This window comes from Crocodylus siamensis, chromosome 6 (assembly GCF_052110815.1).
Source record: "Crocodylus siamensis isolate JL-2025a chromosome 6, ASM5211081v1, whole genome shotgun sequence".
Lineage (NCBI taxonomy): Eukaryota > Metazoa > Chordata > Crocodylia > Crocodylidae > Crocodylus > Crocodylus siamensis.
Genome location: NC_143400.1, coordinates 77004029 through 77027962, shown reverse-complemented (window position 1 = coordinate 77027962; position 23934 = coordinate 77004029). Strand labels below are relative to the sequence as shown.

At 45.8% G+C, this 23934-nt stretch overlaps 1 protein-coding gene across 7 annotated transcripts in view; it reads left to right on the top strand.

Moving 5' to 3' along the window:
- Positions 1-13600: 13600 nt before the first annotated feature.
- The window catches only part of LOC149863036 (uncharacterized), a 37152-nt gene continuing 26818 nt past the window's right edge, over positions 13601-23934 (top strand). For 3 of the 7 annotated variants that reach the window (XM_090053121.1, XM_090053117.1, XM_090053120.1), the window contains exons 1-2: positions 13602-14099; positions 16401-16450. In XM_090053121.1, coding sequence (XP_089909247.1) covers positions 13839-14099; positions 16401-16450 — 311 coding nt within the window. In that variant the 5' untranslated portion in view covers positions 13602-13838. Of the gene's footprint in view, positions 14100-16400; positions 16451-23934 lie in introns of all 7 variants that reach the window. The other 4 variants (XM_090053118.1, XM_090053116.1, XM_090053123.1 and 1 more) reach the window with 4 other exon arrangements.

Genomic DNA, 23934 nt, shown 5'->3' with positions numbered 1-23934 from the left:
TCTTTGTGTTCTGGCCAAATGTCTAAAGAGTGTACACAGTAAGCAGCAGAGACTGGCTCTGAAAGAAACAGCAAAATGGTATCTAATCTTTACTGAAGATGATGTATGTGTAATATAAGCAGGCTGTAGGTTGTAGACAGCTAATTCACTGCAGCGTTAAGTAGCTACAGAACAAGGATTTGTGACCAGCTTTTCAAGGTCTGAATTTGGCCCAGAAATGTCAACAAGTAGGATGGCCAGTGGTTACCATTTATGGGTTAAAGTCAGTAGGAGAAGAAGAGGTGGTCTTATGATTCATGCCCAGACCAATGAATCCAGAGACATGGCTTCTATTTCTAGCTCTGGCTGAGACACTGGGTGTGTTTACATGTTCATTAATGTGCCGTAATTATGGCGCATTAAGTTTAGTAGCTGTAATGATAGGTACTAACTTAACGTGCTGTAATTGGTGCTACTCCACATTAACACAATCAAACAGTCTTTTTGTGACATTAATGTGCAGTAGACTAAATCTACTCTGAATTAGTGCATTAACATGCGTTTTGCCCACCGTGCTAAATGCACAGTACAATTAGTCTACTGCATTTGAAGAGTCTTATGTAGATATGCCCATTGTGTTGGTGATTTTAGGTAAGCCTCAGTCTCTCAGTCTGTGCACCAGAGTTATGAGGTATTCTAATCAATGAATATGCATATACAAAATACACAGGGAGCCTAGGTAGGCAGGTGTTAAATAGCTGTAATAAACTTAACTGCTCACTCTAGCGGTTGCCTTTTATCGCACTCTAGGTGTTTGGCAGCTTTCCAATACAATACAGCATGTCTAGGAGAGGGAGATAAATTTGTACATAAGAATGTATTTATTTTCCTCTGGAATCATAAGTAAGGATGGGTCCAGAGGGCTGAGTCTGCTGGGTGTGAGTCTGCTGCAGACTCATTCAGTTTGCTCACGTTGGGGGACAGGTCACCAGCTGGGGAGATTCTGGGCAGAGGACAGTTAGCATTGGGTTGCACAGACTCATTTTCAGAGTCTCTAGAAAGAATGTGACATGAAGGCTATTAGTGGAGGAAGGTTTGGGACCTACTTGGTGTTGGAACCTAGGCAGCCTTAGCAGCTGAAGTATCTGACACCTTTGCCTGAGTTATGATGACTAGACTCTACTGGACACTCTTGGGAAACAGAGATTTGTGCCACAGCATTATAGGACCCACAGAAGACTTTACATGTACATTTTACAGGACTTTTTGTTACTTTAAGGCAGGGGTTCTTGATGTTTTCACTCAAGGCATCCCTCATTAGACCCACGGCACCCCTTTGAAATTCCAGCACTTAGCTTTCACTCATTTTTTGATTATAGAAAAATACTAGAGTAATTCTTCCATTTCAAAAACCCAGAAAGACCACAGCGGATCAGAACATGTTAACACTATGGATTCCTATTTGAAATCTCTGTGTTTATCTTGTGAATCATGTTTGCACACCTACCGGTAGTAGCATTGCACGATATTCTGCACCACCTCTGAAAGGATCTCAGGGCACTGTAGGGTACTGTAGCACTCTTGTTGAGAATCATTGCTTTGAGGGCAGAATACAAAGGTTATCAATGATGGTGTTTATTGTGTATAACAGGTGCAGGGTTGGCTGCACCTTTGTCACTTCCCTCACCAAGTGCATACTCTTCAGGTATCAGGGCTCCTGCCTTCACCTCTCCTGTGGTAGAATTCCACTCTTAGACCAGATCTTGGACGACAGTACCCTGGGCGCAGTAGACTAATTCTACTGCACATTAGTGCTGTGGGCAACACCTATGCTAATGCGCTAATGGCAGCAGAATCAGTCTGCTGTGCAATAGAATCACCTAAATTGTGTGTGCTAGCACTACTGCTCAGTAGTGCTGGTTATTGCACATTTGGTTAGTACCTGTTATTTTAGTTTAGGTACTAAACTAAATGCGCAGTAACCACTGCATGTTAATGCACATGTAGACATGTCTCCTGAGTATTAGCCATGCACACCAAACAGATCTAAGTAGGTCAAGTAGATCCCTTCCTTTTGGGATACTATGACCAGTGGTGAACAGAGTTACCAGACATCCTTCTTAGATCAAATATTGTTGAGAATAAACGGTAAGAATAAAAAAAAATAGAAAAGAAATAGGATTTTAAAACCACAAACAAACTCTATACATATTTATCTTGCCTAAAGGCTTATCATTCTCCTGCTAGAAACCTAGGAAAGCCTAACATCTGTACAGATCCACAGCTGGTCTCTGTGAATGCCAGCCTAAACAGCTGCTTGACCTCTCATCTGATAGGCCCAAATTCAACTTTTCTTTAGGCAGATTGTCCCAGGGAGCCAAATAATAAACGGGACTTACTGGCAGAACTGGACAACGAGCACATGACGCTGACGGAAAGACCCACGCGGCGTACCCGTACCCTTTTTGTATGGGTATGCTCAGCCGGTGATGTCATTGAGAGCCGCCAGCCAGCGAAGTTAAAAGCGGCAGCTGCGGCTGTGGAAGGGGCGGATAGCCCCACGGGAGAGCGGATTCCGCCTTCACCTGCGAGAGGAGTGGATAGCCCCTGGGGAGAACAGCCACCAGCTCTGCCGGTGAGAAAGGTGGCGACCGGGATGACTGAGGAGGTGGAAGAGATGCAGAAGGGGCAAAGACAAACAGTGTGGCGGGAGGCTGCTCAGGACGAGGAAGGAGCAGGAAGCGTGGCCGTGGAGGGCACGCCAAAGCACAAGAGGGACGGCAACATGGGCCACGGGGGAAGTCCCAGAGCGATGCTGCATAGGCTCAGCCTCACAAAGGGGGAGAAACCCTTGGAGAACCGTGCCGCCAGGCGGGTGTCGCCCCCAGGTCCCGGTGCAGTGAGCTGAGGGAGGCACCAGGGAGGCTGGGGCCAAGCATGGCTCAAAAGGACCAGTGAGGTTTAGATAGAAGGCTTAGCAGAGCGAGGGGCTGAGTAGTGTGATTTAAGGTGTTTTGTTGCAGGGGATATCCCCGGTTGGGGAGGGAGAGCTGAGGTAGCATCCCTATAGAAAGGGAGGTCTAGGGTAATTTGGTGAGGCCAGAACCTGTGCAGAGACCCTATCCAGGGTCAAACAAGGAGAAGGCCAGAGGGACCGTGGGCCAAGCTTATTGACGAGCACCATGACAGGGGTAGGCCAGGTGGGAAATATTACTCTATGGCTGAGGACCTGGACCCGTAGAAGAAGAATGCATTAAAGGTGGCGTGAGGCCGGGGTACAGGGGTGGCGGAGCCCCATGATGTGACCACTGAGGGATCCTGGGCTATGGAGTGTACCACGAACCAACCTTGACACTGAAAAACATCAAGTCGTGGGAGGAGAGAACAAGGCCGGGGACTGGGGCGAGAGAGAACTGCTTCGATCCCAAAGTGATCCCGAGAGGGGAGTGTCATCTACCTGCAGAATTAGAATCACCCGAGGGTAGGGAATTGAAACCCGGTGGTCACACAGATAATTAGCACTCATATGGCTAACTTTAGCTGTAGATCCTGTTCCCCCCTGTTTAACTTGCCTTCCCCTTCTGAGCATGCTGTAAAGGGTTAATCTCTTTTGATATGCTGCAGTTCTGCTCCACCAGGAAAGGCGCATAGACTCTGTGTAACTCCTCTCCAAAGATGATTCATGATGGGGCAGTGAGACCCTATTTTCTTTTAGCTTAATAGCTCAGTGGTTAGGGCACTTGCCTAGGGTCTGGAGTCCCATATTCTTGGCCCCACTCAACCAGAAGGGAAGTGTGGGCCAGGTGGTTGAACCTACCACTCATGTCTCAACAAAGCGCTCAAACCAGCCTGTGGGCATATTCCAGTCCTCCTGTTGAAGCTGCCCTACTGAACGGTCAACAGGGGAAAGGATATAGGAGACAGAGGTAGAACAAGTCACAGGGGGCCTGACTCTGTGGTTGAGTAAGAAGGACACTGTCTTGGGAAGAAGGATGCCTTGTATTTTGCTTCCAATAGAATCTCTCTATTTTGCAGTTACTAACTACTGGGTAAGATCAATAAACAGCAGTGAAATAGCTCCAATGGAAGCAGGAGCAAGATAGAACTCAAGGTATGAGTTGACAACGTTTTCTTCTTCTATTGTTTTACAACTTACATGGAATTACACAGAAGTAGATCCAAAGGGGGAGCAGGAGCAGCAACCAGGGCTGTAAGGGTCACTTCACCCCCACTCCCAGCCTCCTCTCCCCACTTCCCTCTGCCAGGGTCAGCAGACTGCAGCACAGAAGAAGCAACTGAAGGCTTTTTTAAGTCCTCAAAACAAGTAAGAACTCTTCCTCCCCTATTTTCCTTCCCTGCTCAGAGGCACCTCATCTGCCCTCTCCACCTTTCCCCTCCTCCATCTGCCACTGCTGCTGTCACTGTCACTGTCTCCAGAGCTGCTCCAACCAGGCTGCATCAGGGCTGGACTCATGCCTGGACAGTGGCAGTGCAGTGGGTGGGCAGGTTTCCTGCACCCATTACTTCATCAGTTGCCTTGTCACAGTCTCAGTAGCTGGGGTGGGGACCCCTGTTACAATGGCAAGTACCACATACAAGACTAATATTAGCTATGTAACTGGCATTTTGAGCTCCTTAGACAGATTCTAGTTTTCAGGGCACAGTCCATGGGGAGGCCCAGCAGATTGCATAATCAAGCCTGCAAACTGGCCCTGTGCCTAGTTCTAAGAGGCGAAACTGCAGGGTTGTTAGCCTACTAGTGAGATGCAAGCTGCAGGGGCAAACCACAGCCTGTAGAGCTGCTGTAAATATTGGGATAGAAAAGTAGCAGCATCTGGGCCCCGTTGTAAGGGGAGAGGGTGTTGGGTGACTGTAAGAAGAAGGAGTTGAGGCATTGTGAGCCTGGCTGCTTGGCTAGAGAGCAGGGTCTGACCCAGGCTGTGGTAGCTGAAGGAGGTCCTTGAGAGAGCAAGTTTCAGGAAGAAGTGGCTATACTTGCACGTTTGCTTGTATTTGTGCTGGGGGACTTGGGAGTGGCAAAGGGGAGGAAAGGAAGGTGCCAGGGAGGCATTCTGCATGTTGAGTTGTGGGCATAGGGGCCCAAGAGCCCAGAGAAGTGTGAGGAAGGATGTGGCCTGTGTAGGGGCTGTTACTGTGCCCAGAGAAAGAAACAGAGATCTCAGCAGGAGTCCTGCAAGGGCCAGGGGGATGAGATGGAGCTGGAGGATGAGATTAAGACCAGAGTAGGCAGAGCAGGATTAATTTGGTTGCTGGGGGCTCCAGGACTGCCCTCTGAGGTGAATCCTGTCTCAGTCGTCTAAAGGTGGAGTTGAATTTGTCTCTCAGGTTCTTTTTAGCCAATCATAATTCTTTTGGTCTGCTGGCTCTGGATTAGTGAAACAAACTCTGTAACTTGGCTAGAGTTCAGATACACATTCATCACAGTTAAGAGCTTTAAGTGATGTCCCTTAACGTCTCTGAAGCTGTTATTAGGAGATAGCTTATCTTGAACTGCTGTTTTACTTCCTGCTTGTTTTGGGTTTTTTTAACCAATAGGCCACCATTACAATAACATATTCATACTGTAATCATCCCAATAATCATGTTATATACATGTCTATAAATTTCTATAAGAAGGGTGTTTGGGCACAAAAGTTTGCAATTAAGGATTTTTTTTGCAGAAATCTAGTTGGTCTAATAAAAGATATCAGCTCTACCATGAGTCCTGATTCCTTTATAAATTACTACAGAGCAGTCCTCTGTCACATGGCTGTACAGTTTTACCCAAGCATCACTACCACATTTGTGAAATGCCTGAGAGATATTTACACACCCATGACAGAATATATAGTATGTATACAGTTATTTTACTCAGAGGGCCCTATAAAAGTAAGACTTATACTAAATTTTAAAAAAAATGTTATCTTTTGACCATAACATTTTATTGGTTATCTTAAAGTCATGGCAATAAAATAAATAATAAGCTGTTTATAGCACTCTGGCAAGGTTTTATTTTAATATATTACTAGAGCTTTAGTAGGCATGGAGTGGAGAAAATGTTCTCATCAGCTATAACATCCTATTAATACTGGATAACTCCTTCATTGCTGTTTAGCTCCTGAGCCTCATTCAAGAAATGACAAATGACTTCTGACACTCTACCTTTTAGCCTCTGTTCTGAATTGTTGATTAATTTATTAGATTTGTTATTGCATAAAAGATCATAATTCCCAATGAGGTAAGCTCATGTGCCTTTCTGGTACCTTAGCTATTATAACTTTTTAGCTTGACATTTTATTTTAGAAACATGAATTAACTAATTAAGCAACAGGTTCTGACAGGGTTAGATTACTCAAGTTTGTGTAGTGTCTTGCTTTGGACATCATCCTGTTAAGTTTAGTGGTCCAATCTATGTCACAAAGTACAACTCAGTGGGTGCTTCGACATGAGACGCTAACTGCACAGTGGTCTAATAACACTGTGCAGTAGCTTGCCAGGTGCAAATTACTGTGCATTGATTTAGTACTTAGTTAACCAAGTACTAAACTTAATGTGTAGTAATTATGGTGCATTAATGAACATGCAGACTTGCCCAGTTTGAATAAAGGTTTTGAAATAGATTTCATAGCTCTTTAGGGTCGGAAGTAACCTCAGTACATCCCCAAGGTAGGGAAGAGCACCACCTCCCTTGGAAGCCTGTTCCAGATTCTGGCAACCCTTACCATAAAGAAGTTCTTCCTAATGTCTAATCTTAATCTGCTCTCTGTCAGTCTGTGGCAAACAGAGTATATCCTATTCCTTGCTGCCCCCCACTGACGAATTTGTAGCCGGCCGCAAGATCACCTCTTAGCCTTCTCTTAAAAGGCTGAAGAGACCCAGGTCCCTCGATCTCTCCTTATAGGACCTTACCTGAAGGCCCCTAAGCATATGAACGGCCCTCCTCTGGACTCTCTCAAGGTTATCCACATCCTTCTTGAAGTGAGGTGCCCCAAACTGGACGCAGTACTCCAGCTGTGACCTTACCAATGCCACATAGAGGGGAAGTATCACCTCCTTAGACCTGTTTGTGTTACTGCATCATAGAGCTCAGTTACCTTTACTGATCACTTCATCACGTTGTCAACCCATGTCCATCTTTGAGTCAATTACGACTCCGCGATCCCTTTCTGCTGCTGTGCTGCTATGAAATCTAACATTAATTTTGATCACTAGAGTACTTTTTGGTTCTTTCTCTCCACCTGCCTTCACTCTTATTCTTTTTTCCTCAGCTTGTCAGCTTCCATCTTTTTAGTTTTAGTTCCATTTTTTTAGTTTCCCCTTTTCCTTGGCTCTATCCTTTATGCCCTTTTACTGAGTTGTGCTTTTCTTTTCCTTATTTATATTCTTCATTCTTTCTCCCTTCTTTCTCATCTTGCTTATCCATCCATCTGTCTTGTTCTTCAGCCACTCTTGCTCCATTCTTTCTGCCCCATATCTTCAGTCTTTCTTTCTTTCTTTAAGCCAGTTTGGTTTTTGTTCCTCGCATGACATCCACCCATTAAGTCATTGCTATACTCCCATATTCACCTTTTACTAGCTGAATTATTTACCTGTTGATCACTCATTTATGTCTCTATATGATCCTAAATGTATTTTGGGGCATTTCATTAACATAAGGGTCCCCACATGCTAAACCAGAGTATTTTTATACAATTATCAAAGTTTCCTTTAGGATGTCGCTACCTTATCATATATTTGCATAGGTCACCAGGTACAAATCCATTTTGAAGGTAATGTTGCAAGTTGACACCTATCTTGCTGGGGTCCTCTGATCCCAGCTGTCTTTCCAGCCTAAGTGCAGGGGGGCTAGACCCGATGATCTGTAAGGTCCCTTCCAGCCCCTAACAACTATGAAACTATAAAAACAAAACAGAAATGTCTCTTTTTAGGTTAATGAATTATACCAGTCTTCTTACCAACTGTTATGCACTTTGGCTTGTCTTCATATAATTTTTAGATTGCTGTGGGGAAAGAAGGAAAACCGGATCCCACTATCAGCATATAATATTCAAATATTAACCTGCAGCAAACTCCGCATGCCAAGTAATTCAAATACCACATCAGGTAAAAGGAATAAAATTGCCCCTACAACAATAGGATTAGAATATTCTGCAACAGAAACTGAAGTCCAATAAAAATGTGTTGATTTAAATAAGAAGACAAAGGCTAGATTCCTGCTGGAGAGTAGCCAAGACAATGGTCCCATCTCTATTGAAAGCAGATGCTACATCTCCCACTGGACCACCAAAAACCTTTCATTTTGCTTTCTCCAATACCCTACACTACAGAATTAAACTGAGACCTCAGGGAGATATGTACAGATATTTCAACTATGTTGTAAATAAGGGGTGGGCAATTATTTTGGGCAGAGGGCTGCTTACTGAGTTTTGGCAAGCCATCAAGGGCCACATGACAGGCAGCCCAGGGCAGATTAATATTAATTTTCTAAATTTTTAGGGGCCCCGTGGGCCGGATAGAATGGCCTTGTGGACCGCATCGGGCCCCCGGGCTGCATTTTTCCCACCCCTGTTATAAACATATGCATACATGTATAATTCTTTTAGCTGACAAAAGCCCCTGTGCTGAGGTCTGGCCAGACCTGGTGAGGTGGGTAAGGCTGAGGTGCTGAAGCCCATGGAGTTAGCCCCAAGCACGTCAGTTGGCTCTCAGTGGTCAAGCAGCAGATGGCAGAGAGGTTTGGAACAGAAGGGCACGCTGGAAGGTGTGGAAATACCCCAAGAGTCTCTCAAAGGTGCTCCTGGCTGTATCTGGGGTCAAGGTGTGTATGTGTATCTCTCCCTCTCTCATACACCTACATAGCCTGTTATGTTAATGTAAATCCAGAGAACGATTGGCTTCAGCATGCCATAATGTATCTTTAAGTTCAGAAAGCTTTCTGTATCAGAAGAAGTTGGAATCCTTGTGGAGCAAAATACCTGCCTAACAGACATACGGAAAAATGCTCTAAAGGCTAAATGATTTTGCATTTATTCTTTTTTACAGCAGTAACATATAACAAATTCTAGCTCACCCAATTTATGTCTGGACCACAGTTCATTAGTCATTAATACAGTGGAAGCTTTTCAAATGATTTTAGTGAATTTGAGATAAAGTCACATAGCTAATTCCACAGCATTATCCTTAGTGCTTTGCTGTTTTACTTTTAACACCTTAAATGCTACACTTCTTACATTATACAGAGAGAGACAAATTCTGCGCTCAGTTACTGAAAGTAAATCTGAAGTAACTCTACTGACTTAAGTGGAACTAAATTGGGTATAAGTTATGTCTCATAACATTTATTTTTGTATGATGGTATATTGCAAGTCTGAAGTCCTTTTCTATTATTTAAAAGGACATCTGATATTTTTTGGAATATTTAAAATAAATTTTTAATATACTATTGTTATTATGTCAACTATTTGAAAGCTGGAAGTGAAAAATCAATAACCTTGTTGTTTCCATCACAAGAGCACACTGGCTTGTTATTCTTCTCATGGGCTTCTGGCATTGGTTTTAAAAGAGAAATAATGTAGATTTACTCCAAAAAGTACAGCATGCAGACATCCTGTGTCTTATTCATAGATTGATAAATTCATAGATGTTAGGGTCAGAAGGGTCCTCAGTAGATTGTTGAGTCCGATCCCCTGCCCTGGGCAGGAAAGAGCACTGGGGTCAGGCAACCCCAGCTAGGTGCTTGTCCAATCTCCTCTTGAAGACCCCCAGGGTAGGGGGGGTCCCTTGGAAGCCCATTCCAGATTCTGGCAACCCTTACTGTGAAGAAGTTATTTATAATGTCCAACCTAAATCTGCTCTCCATCGATTTGTGGCCATTGTTCCTAGTTACTCCAGGGGGTGCCAGAGTAAACATAGAGTCTCCTGTTCCCTGCTGCCCTCCCCTGATGAATTTATAGGCAGCCACAAGATCACCTCTCAGCCTTGTCTTGTGAAGGCTGAAGAGATCTAGGTCCCTCAGTCTCTCCTCATAGGGCCTTGCCTACAGGCCCCTGCCCATACGAGGGGCCCTCCTCTGAACCCTCTCATGGTTCCCCGTATCCCTCTTGAAGCATGGTGCCCAAAACTGGACGCAGTACTCCAGCTGTGGCCTGACCAGTGCCGCACAGAGGGGAAGCATCACCTCCCTGGACCTGTTCATCATGCATCTGCTAATGAATGATAAAGTGTGGTCAGACTTGTTGATCACTTCGTCACATTGATGACTCATGTTCATCTTGGAGTCAACTATGATTCCAAGATCCCTTTCTGCTGCTGTGCTGGTCATCCTCCAGTTGGTGGTTCTTTTTGCCCAGGCGCAGCACTTTGCACTTGTCTTTGTTGAACTGCATCCTATTTTGTTCTGCCCATTTTTCCAACCTGTCCAGATCCACCTCGATCTGTTCCCTACCCTCTAGTGTATTAATTTTGCCCCATAATTTGGTATCATCTGTGAACTTGGACAGGGTGCTCTGCATGCCCTCGTCCAAGTCACTCATGAAAACACTGAATAGCACCAGTCCAACCACTGAGCCTTGAGGGACTCCACTGCCCACATCTTTCCAGGTTGATATCGAACCGTCCACCACCACTCTCTGGGTATGACCCCTAAGCTAATTTGCCACCCACCTGATTGTGTAATCATCTACATCGCAGCCTGTCAGTTTATTTACGAGCACAGAAGGAGATACCATATCAAAGGCCTTCTTAAAGTCTAGGTAGATGACATCTATCTCAACTCCTGCATCTAAGCATTTTGTGACCTAGTCATAAAAAGAAACAAGGTTAGTCAGGCAGGATTTACCTGCAATGAATCCATGCTGATTTCCTTTCAGCATTATTTCCCCTGCTGGGCTCCCATAAATGTGATCCTTAATGATTTTTTCCAGAGTTTTCCCAAGGACAGAGGTGAGACTAACTGGCCTGTAGTTTTCCGGTTCTTCCCTCCTCCTCTTCTTGAAAATAGGCACCACACTGGCCCTTTTCCAGTCCTCTGGGACCTGACCGGAGCACCATGAGTGCTCGAATAGCCATGCCAGGAGCTCTGCTATGACACTGGCCAATTTCTTCAGCACCTTTGGATGAAGTTCATCTGGGCCCGCTGATTTGAACACATCCAGCCCCTCCAAGTGTCCCTTCACTAAGTCTGCGCTAACAGTTGGTGGGCTAGTGTCCCTCCTGTGTCTATCTATGATCCAGTTGGGAGATTTGTCTTGGTCTATGTCTTGGTCTGTGTCTTATGATGCTATTGTTTTTTGTTATTTGATTCCCCCTTTTAGCCCTATCTTCTGTAGTCAAGTAATTACATGAGATTTTTCATTTTTTGTGATAAAGGTGCTGGGTTTTTTTCTTCTCATTTTAGTTTCTAGCCCTTGTAATTAAAGAAAAACTTGCAAATGGAAGCCCTGGAAGCTCCCAAATGGGGCAAATGAAAAGCACCCACATTTTATTATTTCTAAACCAATATAGCTCTTTTTTTTTGTATACACAGAGTTGAAAGTACTCAGGATGACATGTATTTTTACATTACCCTTGACAAGTGAGGTCAGGTGATGAGCTCACTAATCTTTAGGGTCTCTCTGAGAACATAGAATCATAGGGCTGGAAGGGACCCCAAAGGATCATCGGGTCCAGTCCCCTGCACGAGCAGGAAAGACATCTGGGGTCAGATGACCCCAGCCAGGTAACTGTCCAGTCTTCTCTTGAAGACCTCTAGGGTAAATGATTGCACCACCTTCGTGGGGAGTTTGTTCCATAGTGTGGACACCCTAATTGTAAAGAAGTTTTTCCTAATGTTCAGGATGAAACTGTCTTCCAGGAGTGTGTGACTGTTGTTTCTAGTTTTCCCCCAGGCGCCCTTGTGAATAGTTGTTCACTGAGCCTCTGATATAACAGTAAGCCGCAATCAGGTCCCCTCTCAGCCTTCTTTTCTTTAGGCTGAAGAGTCTGAGATCTCATATGGCTTGCCTTGCAAGTCTCTGATCATACGGGTAGCCCTTCTCTGGACCCTCTGGACATAAAACAAGAACAAATATTTTACTTAGCTTATTGAATAAACACTATTGTCCAAAACAGTTCACAGTAGAACTCTATCCACTCCCAGCCCGTCCTCGCCGACTTGCTTGAGGCAGGGGGTAGCTGGTATACCTGTCTACTTTGCAAGCACATCTGGGTGCCAGGTGTGAGGATGCTGCTCAGAAGTTTAACGGGGAAATGTTATTTTCCCTTACTTCCCTGCATATAGGTTAAGCTAGTATAGTCCTTGGGAATGAAATTTGATGATGGAACAAATTAGATAAAGAGCAAATTTAGGCTGGATATTCAGACTGTCTTCTTGATCCTTTAGATTTTTCTGTTTCCTAAGGGACATTGAAAACTAGCCTGGAAAAAGCACCAGAAATGTTCTGTTGGGACCAATCCTTCATTGGCTAGAAGAGGGATAGACTATATTGCTTAGAAGGACATTTGCTTCTCCATCTTTTCCATGGAAAGAGATGCAAAGAGGGAACCGAATGCCTTTCTGGGTATAATCCTAGCCCAAAATCCAGTTCTTTATTTGGGTCCAGATATTTAGCGGAGTGTCTGGAGGGTGATAACAGCTGGCAACGTGGTGCAGCTAACCCACGTTTTGGACCAGGGAAGTCTCTGGTCAGAGTTGTCCAGGAGTGTCCGCCGGTGGCACAGAGACACATTCTGGGGTGGCCCAAGAAGGATTTCTGGGTCGAATCCCAGCCCAAAATCCAGGTCCTTATTCTAGTGCATACAGGTAGCACAGGGGCTGGGGTGCTGCCCATCAGCAGCCTGGCACAGCTGAACTGTGCTTTGGGCCAGGCAAGTCTCCAGTCACAGATGTCCAGGACAGTCCCCCGGTGGCACAGAGGTATTCTGATGGGTGGCCCGAGCAGAATTTCTAGCTATAATTCCAGCCTGAAAGCCAGTTCCTTATTCAAGCTGTTATACTTAGTATAGTGGGCATGGGGGCTGTTAGTTGGCAGCCTTGCATGGCCAAACCGTGCTTTGGGCCAGGCGGGACTGTAGTCAGGGGTCTTTGGAAAAGTCCCCCAATGGCATTGCCATGAAATTTGGGGTGGCTGAAGAAGTATTTTGCCCCACAACGCCATCCTAATCTGACCTTTGTTTACGGCTCTGTACTTAATGTGAGATATTATTTTACATATTAATTAGTACTTATCCATAGCTAATGACCTTCTGTCTCTTTAGGATGTGTAATTCATTAATAAATTTTAATTGGGTCTAGATTATCTTTGAAAAAGGAACTGGGAACCGGGAATAACAATAGCAAACTCTGAATAAGGAACTGGGAATAAGAAACCGACCTCATTGGGTTTCCTTCCATTTTTAATCTAGCAAACGATAGGTGCTGCAGTCTTGAGAAACACGTCGCAGCCTGTATTATTAATTTATAGTAACTGGACTCCATGTCAGACTTTGCCAAGGTATGCAGTAGGTGCAGCTTTCAATACCTGCCAGTAGTTTCCCTTCTGCTAAAAGGACTGAGCACCTAAATGGCAACAAACAAACAAGCAAAAAAGGGAGCTAAAACCGGTGCGGCTTGGAAGGAAGCGGCGCTGCCGACAGGGCAGCTCCATCCAAAGCGCTCTTGTTACCAGAGCCTCGGCTGGCTCCTAGCGGGACCTGCGCTCCTCGATAACTTCCCGCTCCCAGTGGGGCGCGCGGCCGTGGGGGAGCGGGCACCCGGCACGTCCGAGGGAGCCCAGGCCGCGGGGGGCGGCTCGGCTCCTCCAAGGCATTCAGCCGCCCACTGAACTCGTGTCTTGCTTGTCCCTCGGGCCCCGACCTACACAATGGGGCTGGGGCTGGGGATGGAGAGCGCTTCAAGCGATGCCGGGGCGGCGCCCACGCAGCCCAGGTGCCACCTGCTCGGCTCCCGCAGGCTTTGCGCGTGGCTGAGCTGCGCCCGGGGGTGTTGCCGGGGAGCGCAGAGCCCGAGCTGGCCGCGACGCGACGCGACGCGCCGCCCCGCGAGCATCCGCCCGCCCGCCGCCGCCAGCCCGCCCCGCGCCAGCGATGAGCAGCCCGCAGCGCCCGGGGCCGCTGCAGCCCAGGTGAGCCGGGCCGGGCCGGGGCGCGCGGGGACCGCGGAAAAGGCGCCATGGCCGGGCTGGGCGGGGAGGCGCTTTGTCCCGGCCCCGACGCCGCGCAGGTGCCCGGGGCCTAAATGGCTGCAAACAGAAAGGCGCGGGAGCCGCCGGGGGAGGGCGGCAGGGCCCCCGCCCCGCAGCTCGGGAGGGGACCGGGGGAGACGAGCCGGGCGCAGTGATGGGGCCACCGCCCCCCCAGCACAAACACAAACACAAACACGCGCCATGCACGCGCACGCGCACGCGCACGCGCGCCTCGCCGGTGCCAGCGCGGGCTGAGGCGCCGGCCTGGGCTGCAGGGCGCGCCTGAGCAGCGCGGGCAGCGGTGGGCCCAAGCCCCTGGGCTGCGCCGCGTGGTCTGGCTCCTCCAGCTCAAGGGGCAGGCAGGCGGATGGGCGCCTTCACTTGCTCCGGTGCCGCACGGGGGAGGGAGGGGACAGGCCACTGTCAGGTGTGGCGTTTATCCCACAGATGTGGCTTTAGATGGGCATCTCTCTGCCCCAGGTGCTGCAGCACGCGGGGGCACCTCGACCTCCTTTCCAGGGTGCCTGGGGGTGCCACACCATGTTACTGTGTTGAGTCGCAAGATAAACCCAGAGATGTCCAGATGTCCTCTGTGGCCTGCTGGAGTTGGTGGCAGAAGGCTCGCTCTGCTGCGTTCTTATAGTCAAAAATGAGTGAATGCGAAGTTTCCTTGAGCAGTGCCTTGAGTTAACCAGGTTGAGAAGCACTGCACTTGAGCCGCGTGACAGGGAGCATGTTGGTTAGGGGGTGTCCCTGCCATGGTGGCAGAGGCGGTCCAGAGCACACCCTGCCCTCCCACTTCTGCCGAAACGCTCCAACCCCCAAGTGCACCAGCAAAGAGGCTCTGGGTTGTCTCCTGTAGCCATTTTTGAGACTTTGGCCTCTGGCACTCTTGAGAGCAGTTGCTAGGGATCACCCTGGAGCAACTTCACTGGCAGGAACAGGCTGGTGGCAGCTTAGTTTTATGTCCCTGGTAACTCAGGACTTCACCTGTAGGATGGAGATGATCATTTCTCCCCTCACAGGCATGTTGTGAGGATAGATTTATTATTATGGGAGATGCTTAAATCAGTGATACTGCTTTTTAATTGAATTTGTTTTTGTATTCCAAGCCAAATCAGACAAATCAATTCCAAATCCATGAGTCATTCAAGAACTGTATGTGGCCCTGCTACCAGCAAGCATCCTCCACCCCTACCTGGGACTTCAAATGCTTCCAAATCCTTCAGCAGGCATCCTACATGCAAGCCCAAACCCAGAGGCTAGGGTTTTGGATGCCCCAGAGTTTTGCTTGCCCTCAGCCATATGGCCAAGCAAGCTAGGGAGAAGTCTCCCTTTCCATAAAGTGGGCATGTAGCCATGATCTTCCCATGATCTGGAAGTGAAAGTGGGATACTGTGCCTTACCTTGGTCAAGGTACTACCCCCTGCCAAACAAGTGCTTAAATCAGTGATTCCTAGCCAGGGTGGCAGGGAACACTGGGGTGCCTTGAGATCCTTTCAAGCGGGGTGCCACCACGATGTTAGCACTGTTATGTTTACAAACATGATTCACAAGATTAGCCCAGAAATGTCATTTAGAAACCCATAGGTATGGTCTTTCTGAGTTCTTTACAATAGAAAAAGTCCTCCATTATTTTTCTGTAGGTATAAAAAGAGTGGAAGCCTAATGGATATCCACAGGATATCCTAAAGCCTAAAATGGTTGAGAACCACTGACTTAAGATACTAAAATAGTGGGTACCATAAAAAATGCAAAAAATCATATGAACACATTTAAATAGAAGATTAGTTTAGATTTAGGTGGGGAGGGTAAACATAGGAGTAAAGTGTATTTTACAGAAATTCAAACCTTTTTCTCCTGAGATACATTACACAAACTATTTGCAGAAATAAATGGAGTTTCTGACCCAAAATGTTTACATTTCATTGTCTTTTTTTTGTGATCTTGCAGAAAAAAATGTTCAAAAACCATTTATATATATATGTGCATATACATATTTCTCCTCAAAATGTTAGTAAGGCTAAAATTGTATAACATTTGTACATTTCTAAAGAATATTACACATTTTCTCTTTAAAACTGTGGCAGGTTGTTAATGTATAGATTTCTTCAATTTACTTATTTATATTTTAATGTATAAAAATGTATTTAATTTTAGGGTAGTAGGTGTACATATAAAAGCTGTGACAATAAACAACTCATAACAAATGTCATACTGAAAGGGTTCTTTCCCCTGAAGGTGGTGAATAACCTCCATCAGATCATGCCTGTTTCCTGGTGTAAGAATAAGTAAGTGGATGAGTCTTGCAAATATTGTGATTTATTTTTATGATCCAGTATATCAACTTAAACTAATAACAATTTTACTTAAAAAAGAATGACCATCCTCAGTTCTTCTGTTGTTTACATCTAGCAACTGCTAATCAAAAAAGCCACTGTACAAGGAGCAAAATGATCTTTCAGTTAGGGTTTTTTTAATATTATTTTCGAGGGCTTTCTTCCTTAAGAGTTAAATGTCATGGCCTGCTGTAGTGGCCAGGATTTGGTATTGTATCTAGTTTATTTTACAAAACTTCAGAATAAGAGTTTGTAATAGTATCAACTTCAACAACTTAAAGGCATAAATATATGATTTGTCTGCAAAGCTGTTACACTTATTTAAAACTGTATGCAAAACAGTTTCAGTTTCTATTTTAGTAGCCAAAAGAGCAGAATAATCCTCTGGTTTATTTATTGAAGACGATAAAATACATGGGGTGGGACCACAAGAAATATAGCTGAAAACCTTTTTCTCCCAAATAGCAAATGGCTAATCTTGGGGTAACTGCTCATTATCTTGAGCTCTTTAGACGTTTCTGTTCTGGGGATTTTTTCAAATGGGTACCTTACTCTTCACTTTAAAAAGGAACACAGGAAAAAATGGGAACCTTGTAATAAATTTCAGAACCTACTTAGAGAAAACAGTGATTAGAGTCTAAAAATGAATGTCAGACTTGATGCAGGGCCAGACATGGGCATGGGTGAACCGGGCAACTTCTGGGGCCTGGACAGAAAGGGGGCCTGAAAATGGTAATTTTTAAAATTATTATTATTATCTTATTCATTACCAAGATGCCAGCTCTCATTTCTGATTGGCCGATATCAGCGTCCAGATTAAGCCTTCAAAGTTAAATGTCTGTTGTGTCCCTTTGGCGTAGTAAAGGTTTGTGGAAACATCTGCAAGCCCACTTTACTGTTCTCCTTCAGATCCTTTTTTAAAAATATCTCCTTTGTCACAATGCCTGCAAAATCTTGATAGCAGGTAGATTGCTAAGTTGACATCATTCCATGTCGTATTGACTAATATTGCATCATATTAAGACTGGAAAGTGTTTGGGCATGGATCATCTTTTTGTTTTATGTTTGTACAACACGGAGGTTTCTGGAGTCCTGGTCCATGATTATGGTTCCTAGGCATTCCAGCAGTACAAATAAATGAGAAGAAAGCCCTGCCTTAGTTGAAGGTAACAAGTCTAGGGCTTCTCAGTACATACAGCTCAATTGCTATCACTTATAGGTAAGAGCATAGGGAAATGACTGTTATATATTGTACTCAGATGGTAAAGGGCTTATAGATCAAAACCAATAACCAAAATGAGTTGGGAGCCAGTAACATATCTGGTATATTTAGGTAATTTGTTCTGAACATGAAATGCCTCTGAGTAAACCAGCAGTTGTATTCCAAAATATCAGGTGGAGCCAGAGGTAAGGTGCATTGCGATAATCCAGTATCAAGAAGACAAAAACCTGGAAGAAAGTGAATAGGGGCAAATCAACTGGCAATATTACCATTTTCTTGCCAAGTGAAATTGGTAGAGGGGGAAAAAAACTGCAATAGAATCTCAGCTACTGCTGCAGTCTGCATGTCGAAACCACCCAGGGTAAAACAGAATTGCCGGAGTGAAACTAAATCACTGTCAGAGGGACAGATTAAATTAATTGTTCTGTTTTATGCCATAAAGGGTTGTGGTCCAGTGCCAGCTGGACCCAGGAGAATCAAGTTATGGACAGGACATGAGGACAGGATAAGAAGTATTTGTCTTAAATTACAGCAACAGAAATTTAGGCTGAATATTGGGAAGACCTTTCTAACTGCGAGGGTAGTTAAGTAATGGAACAGGTTCCCTAGAGAGGTTGTAGAATCATTCTCCTTGGAAGTTTTTAGCAGTAGGTTATAAAAGCACTTGATTCATATAGTTTAAAAAGGGAAGATTCAGCCCTGAGCAGTGGATTAGATTATTTCTTCAGGTCTTCTCCAGACCTATTTTTCTATGATTCTGTTTGATTTTGTTTCATAGTTGCATAGTTTCTAGGGTCAGAAGGGACCTGAGCAGATCATCTAGTCCGACGCCCTGCCATGGCAGGAAAGAATACTGGGGTCAAATGACCCCAGCAAGATGTTCATCCAGCCTCCTATTAAACACCCCCAGGGTAGGAGGAGCCAGCACCACTTCTCTTGGAAGTTGGTTCCAGACCCTAGCTGTCCTGACTGTGAAGTAGCGCCTCCTGATAGCTAACCTAAACCTACCCTCTGCCAGCTTATGACCGTTATTCTTGGTCACTCCTGGCGGTGCTCAGGGAAACAGTGACTCCCCCAATGCCTGCTGATCCCCCCGACTAGTTTATAACAGGCCACAAGATCCCCCCTCAGCCTTCTCTTGTGGAAGCTGAACAGGTTCAGGTCCTGTAGCCTCTCCTCATAGGGCCTGCCCTGTTGTCCCCTGATCATGCGAGTGGCCCTCCTCTGGACCCTCTCCATGCTGTCCACATCCCTCTTGAAGTGTGGCACCCAGAACTGGATGCAATACTCCAGCTGTGGCCTGACCAGTGCTGCATAGAGGGGGAGAATCACCTCCTTGGACCTGCTCGAGATGCATCTGTGGATGTATGACAAGGTGCGGTTGGCCTTCCTGACTGTCTCCCCACACTGCCGGCCCATGTTCATCTTGGAGTCAGTGATGACCCCAAGATCCTTTTCCGCCTCCGTGCTGACAAGAGGGGAGTTCCCTAACCTGTAGGTATGGTGCCGGTTGTTCCTCCCGAGGTGCATCACCTTGCACTTGTCTGTGTTGAAACCCATCCTATTCTCATCTGCCCGCCCTTGTAACCTGTCTAGGTCTGATTGTAGCCTGTTGCATCCTTCCAATGTGCCCACGTCCCCCCACATCTTAGTGTCATCAGCAAATTTGAACAGAGTACTTTTTACCCCCTCATCCAAATTGCTGATGAAGATGTTGAACAGTGCGGGCCCAAGGACCGAGCCCTGTGGAACCCCACTGCCCACGTCCTTCCAGGTTGAGAAGGACCCATCCACTACCACCCTCTGGGTGCAGCCCACCAGCCATTTGGCGACCCATTTGACCGTGTGGATGCCTACACCACAGCCCCCCAGTTTCTTAATGAGAACGGGGTGAGAGACAGTGTCAAAAGCCTTCCGGAAGTCCAGGAAGATTATATCCACTGCTACCCCTGCATCTAATGATCTGGTGATCTGATCGTAAAAGGCCACCATGTTGGTCTGACAGGACCTGCCACTGATGAACCCATGTTGGTTGCCCCTAAGCATGTAGGCTAATGGGGCTAATGCCCCTAAGCTATTGTTGTAAAATAGGTCTGCATATCAACTGCATGTTATGGAGAATAGCAGCCTAAGTTAGCTCACTTTGTCAGCAATGTGTTAGGGTATTAGATTAGGAGCTGTGATGTTATGGACATAATGAAACTCCACAGAAGAAAGTGTTCTAGGCTGATGAATATTTCCTGATAAAAAGTCCTGTCAAAGTAAAAAGAGCTGAGCTAACTAAAGACAAATCCACCTAACTAAGCCAGGTTCAGCAAATGCATCAACTGTTCTTTACCAGGAGTATCAAAATCATCTGAGAGATCTAGAAGAGTCATCTTTGGCTGCCTGATCCTTGGGCATTACTAGAAGGTGATTGTGCTAGTTTCATTGGTACACAGTCTCTGTGCTGTACCCAACATAAAAAACAGACTGAAAAAGGTTAAGGAAATCTAAGGACATCAGTAGGATTATGTTCTCACTCCTTTATTCTTCTATCCCTTTGCTTTCTCCCCAAAGTCTTCTTTCCTTTCATAGCTATTTTCCTTATACATTTATGGTGCCGTACTATAATTTTTTACTGCTACTACAGTTTTAGGAAATATGTTAATCTCCCCAAAAGTAAAATTGACAATCTGAATGACATATTCTCTTCTTTCCATTGCTCCAGGCTTTTTCAGTCTATAGAAGTAGCACTCTTTTGGTGCTTTTGGTTGAGGGCTTTGACTTATTTTTTGTGTCAGTAAAATAACAGTCTCAACTAAGAATCAGAATGCAGCATTACGTGTAAGGTCACTACTGCAGTGCAGAAATACTCAGCAAAGATCTAGTACCTGGAAAAGAGCATTCAATTTCATGGACAACCACTACAACAAAACCAAACATCCCTGGCAACAGTAAGCGGGGAAGGAGGAAAGTCTGTGGTTTAGATTGTCCCTTGCTTTCCTAAGAGATCAATATCCATTATGATATTGATTATATCTGAGAGGACGTGCTTTTTTCTTTAATAAGTTCACCGCAGATAAGAATTATCTTTACTTGTTGTTGTCTTAAAACAGTTTGTTCATAATTTTAGTTTCTTATATTCTGAAAAGAACAGAGAAAATTGGACGTGTGTGGATTACAAAGGCATATATATATATATTATATAAGAAGCATATTTTGAACAATAAGTTTTCTATCTATGAAGAATTGGAAGTCCTTGCTGCACAGTCATGGAACTATGATGTGACTGGAATAACAGAGACTTGGTGGGAGCTCACATGACTGGAGCACTGTCATGGATGGATACAAACAGTTCAGGAAGGACAGGCAGGGGAGAAGAGGAAAAGGAGTTGCACTTTATGTAAGAGCTGTATGATTGCTCAGAGCTCCAGTTTGAAGCTGGAGATAGGCCCATTGAGAGTCTCTGGGTCAGGGTCAGGGTTAGAGGGGAGAACAACTGGGGTGATGCCATGGTGGGGGTCTGCTATAGACCACCAGACCAGGAAGAAGTGGTAGATGAGGCTTTCTTCATACAGCTAGTGGAGGTTTCCTGGTCACAGATCCTGGTTCTCATGGGGGACTTCAGTCACCCTGACATCTGCTGGGAAGGCAATACAGCCATGTGTAGGCAATTCAGGAAAGTGTTGGGGACATCTTCCTGGTGCAAGTGCTGGAGCAGCCAACTAGGCGCTATGCTCTTCTTGACTTGCTACTTACAAACAGGGACGAATTCCTGGGGAATGTAGTAGTGGACGGCAGCTTGGGCAGCAGTGACGACAAGATGATTGAGTTGTGGATCTTGAGGAAAGGAAGGATGGAGAGCTGCAGAGTAAGGACCCTGGACTTCAGAAAAGCAGACTTTGACTCACTCAGGGAACTCATGGGCAGGATCCCCTGGGAAGCCAGACTGAAGGGGAGAAGAGTCCAGGAGAGCTGGCTGTACTTTAAAGAAGCCTTACTGAGGGTGCAGGAACAAACCATCCTGATGTGCAGGAAGTCTAGCACATACGGCAGAAGACTGGTTTGGCATAGCAGGAAACTCGTCAGTAAACTAAATCACAAAAAGGAAGCTTATAAGAAGTGGAAATGTGGACAAATAACTAGGGAAGAGTATAAGAGCATTGCTTGGGCATGCTGGGATGAAGTCAGGAAGGCCAAAGCTCAATATGTTGGTAGCAAGAGTAGGATCAGGGAAAGTGTGGGTCCCTTACTGAATGGGGAAGGCAACCTTGTGACAGAGGATGCAGAAAAGACTGAAGTGCCTTTTTTACCTCAGTCATCACAGGCAAGGTCAGCTCCCAGACTAATGCACCAGGCAGCACAGTTTGGGGAGGAGGTGAGCAGCCCTTAGTCATGAAAGAACAGGTTAGGGACTACCTAGAAAAGCTGGACACGTACAAGTCCATGGGGCTGGATGGGATGCACCTGAGGGTGCCGAGGGAGTTTGCTGATGTGATTGCAGAGCCATCGGCCATCATCTTTTTAAACTTATGATGATCAGGAGAAGTCCTAGATGATTGGAAAAGGGCAAACATAGTGCCCATATTTAAGAAAGGGAAAAAGGAGGATCCAAGGAACTACAGACCAGTCAGCCTTACCTCAGTCCCTGGAAAAATCATGGAGCAGGTCCTCAAGGAATCCATTTCTAAGCACTTGGAGAAAAGAAGGTGATGAGGAACGATCAGCATGGATTCACAAGGGGCAAGTCATGCCTGACCAACCTGATTGTCTTCTATGATGAGGTGACTGGCGCTGTAGATGTGGTGTACCTTGACATTAGCAATAGCAAGGTTTTTCATTCAGTCTCCCACAACATTCTTTCAGGCAAACTAAGGAAGTATGGGCTGGATGAATGGATTGTAAAGTGGATAGAAAACTTGCTGGAGGATCGGGCTAAGACAGTAGTAACCAATGGCTTGATGTCTAGTTGGCAGCCAGTATCAAGTGGAGTGCCCCAGGGGTCAGTCTTGGGGCTGGTTTTGTTTAATGTCTTCAACAACCTGGAAGATGGCATAGAGTGCGCCCCCAACAAGTTTTCAGATGACGCCAAGCTGGAGGGAGTATTAGATATGCTGCAGGGTAGGGCTAGGATTCAGAGTGACCTCGACAAATTGGAGGATTGGACCAAAAAGAATCTCATGAGGTTCAACAAGGACAAGTACAAAGTGCTGCACTTAGGACAGAACAATCCCATGCACCGGTACAGGTTGGGGGCTGACTGGCTGGGGAGCAGCTCTGCAGAAAAGGACCTAGGGGTTACAGTGGACTAAGCTGAATATGAGCCAGCAGTATGCCCTTGTTGCCAAGAAGGCTAATGGCATACTGGGCTGCATTGGTAGGTGTGTTGCCAGTAGGTCAAGGGAAGTGATTTCCCCCCTCCATTCAGCAGTGGTGTACTGTGTTCAGTTTTGGGTCCCCTACGACAGAAAGGATGTGGACAAACACTGGAACAGATAACCTAGAAGGATGGTGGAAGCTCCATCCTTGGAGGTTTTCACTTTCAGTGACTCCTGATATGGTAAATTTCAAAGCTGTCAAACACTTCTCTTCCACACTTTAAAAATTAAAAGTTTAATTTTTAAAATTTGAAACACTTGTTAGATGAATTGCAATTAAAATTACCGGTGGATCTCAGGGCTCAGACCAGCCACTCAAAGCAGCCTTCAAAAGACATTTGATTGATGACTCAATATCAGGGGTTGGTAACTAGGTTTCATAGATTTCATAGACATTAGGGCTGGAAGGGACCTCGGGAGATCATCGAGTCCAGCCCCCTGCCCAAAGGGCAGGAAGTCAGGTGGGGTCATAGGATCCCAGCAAGATAAGCATCCAATTTACTCTTGAAGGTGTTCAATGTAGGCGCTTGAACCACCTCCGCTGGCAGACTGTTCCAGACCTTGGGGGCTCGGACAGTAAAGAAATTCTTCCTCATGTCCAGCCTGAAACGGTCTTGCAGGAGTTTGTGACCATTCGACCTCGTCATCCCATGGGGTGCTCTGGTGAACAGATGTTCCCCCAGATCCTGGTGGTCACCCCTGATAAACTTATAGGTGGCCATCAGATCACCCCTGAGACTGCGCTTTTCCAGGCTAAAGAGTCCCATGGCTCTCAGCCTGTCATCGTAAGATCTGTTTTCCTGACCTCTGATCATGCGCGTGGCTCTCCTCTGGACTCTCTCAAGCTTCTCCAC